General features: G+C 49.1%; 1 protein-coding gene across 1 annotated transcript in view; it reads left to right on the top strand.

Moving 5' to 3' along the window:
- The window catches only part of LOC103198374 (phospholipid-transporting ATPase IB), an 826205-nt gene extending 819492 nt beyond the window's left edge, over nucleotides 1-6713 (top strand). Inside the window, exon 32 of the mRNA XM_042781171.1 lies at nucleotides 6616-6713. Coding sequence (XP_042637105.1) covers nucleotides 6616-6713 — 98 coding nt within the window. The remainder of the gene's footprint in view (nucleotides 1-6615) is intronic.
- The last annotated feature ends 4071 nt before the right edge of the window (nucleotides 6714-10784 follow it).

The raw sequence follows: 10784 nt of genomic DNA on the forward strand, positions 1-10784 counted from the left end.
ATGGCTCCTGGGTCTGCCCTTCAGCAGCTATCTCCAGCCTCAGTCTTCCCAGGAAACTGAGAGGAGAAACTCTAGTCTTGAAAGTACTCTTAGTCCCTTGCGAGTTGCACGGTAGTCGTCACTGAGAGCAGCATTTGCTACACGTTCCGCTGTCCTCATTGTCCCCTGTTCATTCCCTTTCCTGTTCCCATTATGAATGTTTCTCCAGACAGGAAACTGCTAGTTTCATTAAGATGTTATCACAGCTTGTCAGGAAAGGAATTCGAGGAAAGGGTAGTTTTATTCTAAAACAGTGAAACATGACAGGATTTTATGGACTCCACAAAATGCTCCACACAACCACGAAATTAACCTATCCCTCCATCTCCTTCCGCGCCCACCCTAGCTATCCCGAGTTCTGGCGGTGCCTGACGATTTCGGAAGCAAATGCATTAGGACACCAGCCTGGGAAAGTTCACCTGTTGGCTCCGTGGCTTTCTAAAGGCCTCCAGCGTTGCCTTCTGGCTGTCAGGACTTCCTGAAAGATTAATGTGGGTGGGAAATGCTAAGAGCTGGAGGCTTCCTCTGAGCCCCCCGTTTGGATGCAAAGGGCAGTGAAAGCGTCATTAGGTAAAACCTGGTGGGCAGATTGTACATCTTTGTAAGGCTGTCGAGTGGCGGCCTGGCAGGCGGAGGCAGGTTGCATGGGTGACAGTTCTGATTGTGTTACTAGTACGTCTCCCATTATGGCTCTGACTTCCAACCGGCCTAGTTTCCAGGAGGAAAATGTTTGATATCTGAACCAGGGAGGACACACCACCTAGCGTAAACCTGCCAGCCATCATCCTTTGGTCCTAGAATGGCAATCCTATGCAAGCCACTCAAGGAAACCGTAGTGCACAGTGTTTAGGAACAGGTTGGTAGATGCTTCCACTGAGGAACTGGTGGGGAAGCCATTTGTCAGTGGGTGCGCTGCTTCCCCTGCTAGGAGACGTTTCCAGTGGGATACGGTGCTCCTCTCTGCTGTCCTTTCTGATGGAAAACCAGAAACCCCGCCCACCCCAGAGTGGCTGCGTAACCCCACTGAGGCCCAGGGGAGACCCTTGTACCAGTGGTTCAGAGCAAGCCAAAGAAGTGATGCACCTACCGCTGAGGAACCCACCAGGCTTGCGTCTCCGGGATGCGCAGGCCTGTTATGAATGAGAAGAGGATAAGGACAGGACAACGAGCCCTGGCAGTGGTTAAGCACTTGGCTGCTAACCAAAGGTCGGCAGTTCAGATCCACCCAGGGGCACCATAGAAGACAAAGCCCGCTGGCAGTCTGCTTCTGTGAAGATGACAAACGAGAAAACCCCACAGGGCAGTTCAGCTCTGTCACATGGGGTCGCGCATTGAAACCAACTTGACTGGCACCTGACAACAAAGACAAGACAAGGTTTTTCTTCCTTCCACTTGAGCCAAGAAGAGACAATTCCGAGTGCTGAAGCACTTTCTCTAAAGGACGTTACCGTAATGTTTATTTCTATGACTCGAAAAGCCCCCTAATTCATTCAGACCCTGGATAGAGTGGGAAAACAATGTAGAACAAAACTCAGTCATAAAAAGAAACACAGGTGTGCTTGTCTGACAGAGCCTGGTGAACTGAACTCACTCCCTGGGCTTCCAGCCAAACAACAGACAAGCATATGAGGTGAACATCAGATAGATACACTCCTTGGAAAGATCAATTATGGGAGAGTGGATGGGGTTTGCACAGGGAGACAGCTCGGGGGGCAGGAGTGCATGGAGGGAAGGATGCAGAGAAGAGGTAACTATGGGGAGGAAGTGGGAAGAGAGCTGTTGCATTGTGGGGAATTGAAGTCAATGACATTAAGCAAAATGTGTATGAAAAATGTGTATGGAAAATGAATTTTCTCTGTAAACTTTCACCTAAATCACAATAAAAATTTAAAAAAAGTCCCCCAATTCTCCCTCTGCACCCACCTACACACACACATCCACACAAACCATCAAAAGACAAAGGTAGTTAATTGTTCTTTTTTGACAGATGGCTGTAACAGGCTCCTTTCATTTCTGGTTTGGGTGTAGAGACCAGCCCCATGGGCACAGAGGGTAAATCAACATAGAAAACAAATGAGCAGCTTTTGCAGCCTGGAGATGGTTAACCCGGGAGATTCCCAGAGACCATGCAGAAGATTGAAGCTGTGAGAGAACTTGACCTCACCTTGTCCAGATCCCTTATTTTAAGGGAAAGTGAACCAAGACCCAGAGAACTTAAAGAGCCCAAGGTCACACTGTCATCTGGCCATGCAATGACCAAGCCAGGACTCCAAGTCACCTCTTCTTGCCCCTGGTGCATTAGCCACTTCATCCCACAGGATCCAAGAAGAGAACCCTTCATGTGGGGACAGCTGTCTTCTAGCTCAAGAGCTCAGTTAGCCCTCAGGACTTCTGCGAGGAGCACTCACAAGGTGATGCCAGTGCCAGGGCGAGGGGTGACCATCACATGATCAGATCAGTGCCCCCCCCAGTAGAGAAACATCCAGATAGAGGGGGCTCCCAGGTCCACAGGGGAGCTCTGGTGGCGTAGTGCCTAAGGCACTTGACTGCTAACCAGAAGGCTGGCGGTTCAAACCCACCAGCCACTCTTCGGAAGGAAGATGGGCCAATCTACTTCCATAGTGATCCTGCCTCGGAAACCCAGGGAGGGGTCGCTATGAGTCGGGTCCGACTCGACAGCAAACAACAACAACAGCCAGGTCCACAGAGTCAGAGGCAGGACTGACACCCAGCAGCATTACTGGTCCAAAGACAATGAAGGCTTGGCCCCTCAGGAAAGTCTCAGCTGTTACTAGCAATGGCCCTTTTCAGGAGAGCTGAGAATGAACATTGTCCAAGATGACTACAGTACCCAGCCTTGTTACTGGAGGAGACAGTGTGTTTGAAGGCTTTTGCTTGGAGAAGCCTGTGTACTTGGTTCCTCATACAGATTCTTCACAAAGAGCACTTTGTGCTGGGCAGGCAGGGAGGCTGGCGGCCACCCGCGCTGGAGGGAGCCAGGAGGTGGTTTGGAGCAGGACCCTCAAAGCCGGACCACGGAGGTCTCATTGTCCAGGGTAATGATGGGCGCAGGAGGGATGCCTGGCCAAGCCACTCAGTAGAAAATCTACAAGCTTCTAGGACAGAGGTGAGAGAAGGCATCTCTGACTCACTGCTAAGGAGCAGATGGAGTGAAGTCTGAGGTGTGAGGAGCAGAGCAAAGGCTGGGAAGCCGCGTGTGTGGAAAGCCCGCGTGATGCAGGGCAGAGCCCTGTGCAGTGGGCACGTCTGGAACCAGCAGAAGCTTGCCATCCAGGGGTCCCCAGCCAGGTAACCCAGCTGGCTCAGCTCAAATCCAGCCAGCCGGCCCCTGTGTTATCTAGGGGACCACCTAGGCTGGACGCTGGTCTTGGGGGCTACATTTTCCCTGGCTGCCACCTGCAGGGTTTGTGGATTTGCTGGGGTTCAGAATAGAAGTGAGGGGGTAGCAGAGTCAGCCCTGGAAGACCCTTTCCCATGACTTCCATCCCCCTTCTTGTCTTCCCTCCTCTCTGTGACTCCGTGTCCTCTGTGAGTTTGTGTCCTCAGGCGGCCCCTGGCCCAGCCTGTGGACAAGCCCTGCCTCCTAGGTGGCCGGGCCCTGCTGGGTGGGCACTGGGACCCTCCCGAGCCTTGGGGCTTTCTTCCCGTGGCACAGGACTGCTTTTGGGAGGGCTGGGCAGGTCGCCCAGGGGTGCAGACTTTCAGTTTATGGGCAGGTGTGGAGTAGGAAGACATCCAAGTGTTGCCCACTTCTCCCACCGCAGGAGGACTCTCGGATGCATTTTACAGTATGTCTTACGAGAAACTTTCCTTCCTAAACCAAACATCTGGGTGACTCCACCAACAACTCAGGCGACGACACATACGCCCAACTTCGGATTTCTTTTCCTCCTTTGAAGACGATGGCAGTGAACTAACAGCTCCGTGGATAGGTCGTAACTGTCAGCCTTTTGACTGTGTTGTCTTGTGGTCAGAACATCTAACTCAACTATGGGACCTTTCTCACCCCTTCCAGAAGGGTTAGCCAACAGAGAGCCATCCTTCTAAATGCCTCTTCTGGGGGAAGAGCTACTTAGGAAGGAAGCCTCACTTTTGTTGTTGTTATTTGCCGTCGAGTCAGCCCCGACTCATAGCAACCCCTCCTTGGGTTTCCGAGGTGGTATCACTACGGAAGTAGATTGCCCAACCTTCCTTCTGAGGAGTGGCTGGTGGGTTTGAACCACCAGCCTTCTGGTTAGCAGTCAAGTGCCTTAGGCACTACGCTACCTTTCAGAATTGGAGACAGAAAAACGCAGAGCCTGGAGTTTCACAGGCTCACAGCCTGGGTTCGGTTCCCGGCTCTGCCACTCACCCAGTCTGTGACCTCGGGCAAGGTATGAAATCACTCTGTACCTCGCTTTCCCCATCTGTGAAATGGAAGATAATAGTGTCTATTCCCCAGGGCAATGGAAGCATTAACGTGAGCTAATCTGTGAGCATTACCTCCTACACAAGGAGCATGTATGAAGTGTTGATTATTCTTATTATCGAGAAGCCCCTGTAGCACAGTGAGCAAGCACTTGGCTGTTAATGAAAGGTCAGTAGTTTAAACCCCCCAGCCGCTCAGAAATAAAAAGACATGATAATCAGCCTCCCTGATAATTTGCAGCTTTGGAAACCCTTATGGGGCAATTCTGTTCTGTCATACAGGTGACTATGAGTTGGAATCGACTCAATGATTCATTAACAGGTGTTTTAAATTATTATTATTGTTATTATTAGGAGTCCTTGGATGGCATAAATGGTTAAGCGCTCAACTACTAGCTGGCATGTTGGCAGTTCAAACCCACCCTTTGGCGCCTGTGAAGACAGGCCTGGTCATTTTCTTCCAAAATGGCACAGCCCTGGAAACTCAGTGGAGCAGTTCCACTCCATTGCGGAGTCTCCACAAGTCAGAAAGGAATGGACAGCAGCTAAAAACAACAGTTCTGCTTATTAGGTCCCTGGTGGTACAAAAAGGAGCTCTGGTGACGCAGAGCCAAAGGCATCTGGCTGCTGACCAGAAGGTTGGCGGTTCAAACCCACCAGCTGCTCCACAGGAGGAAGATGGGGCAACCTACTTCCCTAAAGATTTACAGCCTTGGAAACCCAGTGTGTGTCGCTATCAGTCTGAACTGACTCAATGGCAGTGAGTTTGTCTTTTTTGGAGGAGGGAAGGTGTAAACAGTTTGTGCTCAGCTACTAATGTTAAGGTTAGCAATTCAAATTCACCCACAGCATCATGGAAGAAAGACCTAATAACCTACTTCTATAAAGATTACATCCAAGGGGTTACCATGAGTCAGAATCGACTGGTCACAAAGCTATTGTTTTTATTTTTTCCAAATTTTTTTTTATTGTTCTTACTAACTGAAGGCCTCTAGTTGAAGGCGCTCTGGTGGTGCAGTGGCTAAGGCATTTGGCTGCTAACCAAAAGGTCAGTGGTTCGAACCCACCAGCTTCTCCATGAAAGAGAGATGAGGCAGTCTTTAGAGACTTACAGCCTTGGAAACCCAGTGGGGGTTGCTATGAGTCAGAATCAACTCAATGGCAGTGAGTTTGGCTTGGTTTGGTCCCTGGGTGGCTCGGTTAATATGCTCAGCTGCCTGCTGAAAGGTTGGAGGTTCAAGACCCAGAGGTGTGTCAGAAGACAGACTTGGTAAGAACTGCTTCAGAAAATCAGCCATTGAAAACCCCACAGAGCACAGTTCTACTCTTGACACGTGTGGGGTCGACATGTGTTGGAACTGACTCGGCGGCAACCGGTTTGATTATTCATTTTGTTCTGCTTTATTAACTGATTGTATGAACCAGTCTGCCTGTGGTCACAGGCCTCTCACTAAATTCCCCTTGCCTTTATCTCGTGATCTTATTTACTTAAAGGGACATAAACCCACTTCAGCGACTCGCGTCCAATCCGAATCAGTCCAATTTAAGCAACGCTGCAAGCATCACTACTGCTCTGCCAGCTCTTACTATTACCTTTGTATGGGTTTTCCCAAAATGTTTATAGCTTCATGAGTTGCCCTGGCAGCATTTCCAGAGCCCAGTAACTTGCCTTTCCTCTTGATTGGTGATGGGAAAGGGGGGCCCGGGACCAGCCAGTGACCCCATTAACACTGCTCACACTGAGTTGCACTGCAGCACTCAGGAGTAGGAGACCAGGCTGCTGAACCTTCGCCAGCCTGTGTCAGCCTCGTGCAGCCACTGGTCAGCTACGTCCTCCCACCACCCATCCCCGGCCCACTCTCCCCTTCTGGGGCCCAGGTCTCTTCCTCCCAGTTGCCCTCAGGTTGATTCTGACTCACGTTGACCCCATGTGACTCAGAGCACAACGGCGCTCTCTGAAGTTTGCAGCAGCTAAGTTTTCAGAAGGCCCCTCCAACCTTTTGCTTAGCAGCCGTGCACCTTAACCATGTGCCACACCAAACGACTCCAGGCCTCCACCCATCCAAGGCTGCAGTTCTCCGAAATAGCTATTGTAAATGCTGAGTGATCTCCAATAACCCAAGCCCCCCACCATGTGCTTTCTTTCAGATGGGTATGCTTTTTCTCAAGAAGAACATGGAGCTGTTACTCAGGAAGAAATCGTCCGTGCTTACGACACTACCAAAAAGAAATCAAGGAAGAAGTAAGAGGCAGATTGTTCTGATGGATACCAGGAAAAGAGATTCGGTTTGTCGCATCCAGTGTTAACATATTTTTGGCGAAAGAGACTGGCGTCAGAAGCCAAAACACCGGGAAACACATTTCTGTGGCCTTAGCCAACCAGTTTGTTAGTTACCTTTTCCCTCGCAACCCTGGAGTCCGTACAGTGGGGGAAGCTGGGTGTTCCCCCCTCCTCCCAATTTGTCTGCAGTGCTTGGCCGAACTTTTGTTTATGTTGTTATAAAGCATTCAACTGTGCTCTGTGAGGTGTGAAATTAAAAACACTATGTTTCACCAACATTTAAACATCAGGACTAGTTGTTCCAGGAGAGAGGTGTGGGAGTTTTATGTTGCGTGAGAAACCCATCTTGTGTAATTGGAATGGGGGGTGCAGGACTTCCTGTTTTGTTAACGGGTAAGGGCCCCAGGCAGTGTGTCAATTTCACAAGGCGGCAGGTTGCTGTCTCAGCTTTTCTTATTTTGTGTGTATGAAATTGGCATAAACTTCTTGATTGCAAGGAAATCAGAGATACGTATGTCTGGGTGGGAAACCTGAGAACAAATGCTTTAACCCCCTTGCCATTTTCTGAGCAGAGCCCACCGGCTGGCCAAGCCTTCTGCATCCTCTCCAGGTGCCTTGCAGCGTGTCCCCACCCTGTCCAGGCAGCCCTCCACAACTTTCTGCATGGCTAGCCCACCTGCTACGTGCATGGCAGCTGGTGAGCAGCCCGCAAGCCCCAACCTTAATCTCTTTATTGCTAGACCCTCTGCAGATTCAGATGTGGGTGTGAGAAAACTCTTCCTTCCTTCTGGGTTCTGTAACTAAAGAAAAGAAACAATGTGTATTTTCTATGCTTACCTGCACCTGCCTGCTTCTGAGGGCTGGGGGCAGCTGCTAATCCCTCAGGCTCCACACACACACACACTAGACTCTGAACACTCACTCCCCAACCTCCAGAAGACCCCCGGGCCTGGACATCCTGCAAATGAGAACATGCACTTGTTGTTCACTGTTGAGAAATCAATTGACAGCACTTCTTCCCAGAGAAGGAACACACCTGAGACTTGATAGCTTGGAGCCAGAGAGGATGCAAAAGAGAGATTGGGGGGAGGGGGATGATGGCGAAGAAAGGAAGGGAGAAGGGCACTGAGAAACTGGGAGGAGGAGCTGGCGCGCGGCTGCCACCAGCTCTCCTCAGACAAACCCAACCCAACCCAGTGCCCTCAAGGGGATTCCAACTCCCGGCCGCCTCACGTGGTACGGAGCGGAACTGCCCCACGGGGTCTTCCTGGCCGCCATCTTGATGGAAGCGGATTGCCAGGTCTCACGTGACTCTTTCTCACGTGGTGCCTCTAGTTGTATTCCAACCACTAACCTTGATGCTAGGAGTAGAGGGCCAACTATTTGGGACAGCGCCCTTGGAAATCAAGCCCTGGAGGCCAGACAGACACAGTTGTCATGATCAGCCTAACCAGGGAGGTTAACCAAGACTGGGATATGCAGTTTTAATTGCAAAGAATTCTGAACATTTCGAGGAAACTCCCCTTCCAAAGTAACATCGTGTCTTTTCTTTAGGATGAGATACAGCTTTCTAAAACCCCGAGCGTCCACGATGAGGCTAGAAGCGTTGAGTCACTGCCTTTCTTTCAGAACTGCAGAGCCCACTTTTTAAATTTGGACAGAAACCGGGATTCCTTTGGGGCGCTCACGAGTGCCTAAAGTCCTAATAAACTGCTCACCTGCGGGCACAAGGCACGTTTTGATTGCTAAACCAGATTTTTGCATGGTTTTCAGTAAATACTTCTAGGCAGCTGTTCCTGGCTAATATGGCACCACCGTTCCTCTGGGGACGGTTGTGCTGTTGGTTGTGGTATTTATTTAGGAAAACAAAGCAAAAGAACCAGTGTCCTTTGCTTCCTGATCCGTTGTTTCGCAACATTTACATTTTGGTTGAGATCATTTAAGACGACAATTTGCATTGACAAAGAAAACTAATAGCTTTTTTTTTTTTCAAAATTTTTATTGTGATTTGGGTGAAAGTTCACAGAGCAAATTCATTTTTCATACAGCAGTTCATACACATTTTGTCTCATGACATTGACTGACATTGACTGCAATTCCCCGCAATGTAACAGCTCTCTTCCCACTTCCTCTTCCCTGTGTCCTTCCCTCCCATGCACTCCCACCCCCAACCTGTCTCCCTGGGCAAACACCGCCCTATTGTTCTCCCTCCATTGATCTCTCCAAGGAGTGTATCTACCTGATGTAAGTGTTCACCTCATTTGCCTGTCTACTGTTTGGCTAGAAGCCACAGGAATGAGTTCAGTTCCAGACCTGAGGAGTAACTAGGGGCCATAGTCTCAGGGGTCTCACCAGGCTCTATCTGACCATTAAACCTGGTCTTTGTTTCTATTAATGATTTTGAGTTTTGTTCCACATCTTTCTCCCACTCTATCCAGGACTTCTTGCACTGATCGCCCTCTGAGTGGTTGACAGTGGTAGCCGGGCACCATCTAGTTCTTCTGGTCTCATAGTCGTATAGGCTGCAGATCGGATGGTATACCAGTCGCTAGGACTCATTGTTTCCATGAATTTTTGTTTTTCTTCATTTTTCTTTGCTGTGGATGAGGAGAGACCCATTGTTGCATCTAGATGGCAGCTTGAAAGCTTGTAAGACCCTAGTCACTCTCACAAAAGCAGGATGTGGAACAATGTTTTTGTGTAGTATATTATGGCAGTTGAGCTTGATGTCTCCTACAACCACGGTCCCAAGCCCACAGGTGCAACTACTCTTAATGGCTCATTTTTGAGGTGACCAGGATCCACAGAGGGCCTGAGGGACAGCAGAAATTATAATCAATAGGTAAGGGACCGAAAATTTCTTTTCCTTCCTCCCAACATTAAATTTTAAAAAAAGTTTAAAATACTAAAGCACCCAGCAAGACAGATCTTGGAAGGACTGCCATGCAGAGATTCTAACTAAAAATGTGCCTAAAATTAACACAGCAAGCCAAGGTGTCTGTCTGTCCTGCAGACCCAGAAAGATGAAGGCGCAAATAGAAGAGGAGAAAGAAAATTAGAATTCAGTGTGCGTTAGGCATCTTGACTATACCGTTTCATTTGGGAACTAGGCTTATCTGGCTACAGTGAATTAGAACTTAGTTCTTGTCAAACCCTTAGCTCGCTCTTGAACTTTAAAGCCTTCCAGATCAGATTCATGGATTATTGTGTGTGTGTATGTGTGTATACACATGCACACGCCTGTTAGCTTTTTATTTTTTATTTCCACTTGAAAGTACAATTCACATCTTCTGGGAGTTAAAGTATATTTTCCAATTTTTTTGAGAAGTAGACTAAACAGTCTTTGAAATAATGAAGTATGTGCACAGAGGAAAACATTGGAGAAGATGCCTTCCTATTTTTCTCATGTCATTAAGCTTCCTTGCAGCCAAAGGATTAAATTGGGTTTCCAGGAGGAGCAGCTGTCACCATGTGTGATGTGCAGTATTTAGCCAGGCCAGACTCTGGGGCTGTGTCATTGGTCCTGTCTTTAAATTGAGGTCAGAGTGTCCTGCCTTACCCCTCTCCGGGGGGAACAGGATGGACAGAGCTGGGTTGCATACGCTGCCTGTCAACTCAGTGGAAATGTCAAAAGGGACTTGTCACTCTGCCACTCAGTAAGTGACTTGCAGCCTGGCAGCAGGTCAGACTCGGTCAGCCCTACAGGACTGAACTGGGATAGGGAGTAATATGGCAGGACACATGCAAGTCAACCCTAATGCTCTCCTTGGTCTCCGGGGTCATTGCAGTACTTGGTCTGTGCCTGTACACAGACGGCTGAGTCTCTGTATAATCTCTGCCCTTCCCTGGCTGGTTCTGCAAAAGTAAAAAAAAAAAAAAAAAGAAAACCCTCCATTCTGTGAACTCTAGGGTGAGTTCGGTTACGCACCAACTCGGGTCATCAAGGGTTATTTGGATCGTCCCCACTGAAAAGACATGGTGGCCCGCAGCATCAACTGGCCATTTTGCTTCGCTGTCTGGATGAAAACCGTATGAA

Source organism: Orycteropus afer, unplaced genomic scaffold (genome assembly GCF_000298275.1).
Source record: "Orycteropus afer afer isolate SDZICR_OR568_19922 unplaced genomic scaffold, OryAfe1.0 scaffold00092, whole genome shotgun sequence".
Lineage (NCBI taxonomy): Eukaryota > Metazoa > Chordata > Mammalia > Tubulidentata > Orycteropodidae > Orycteropus > Orycteropus afer.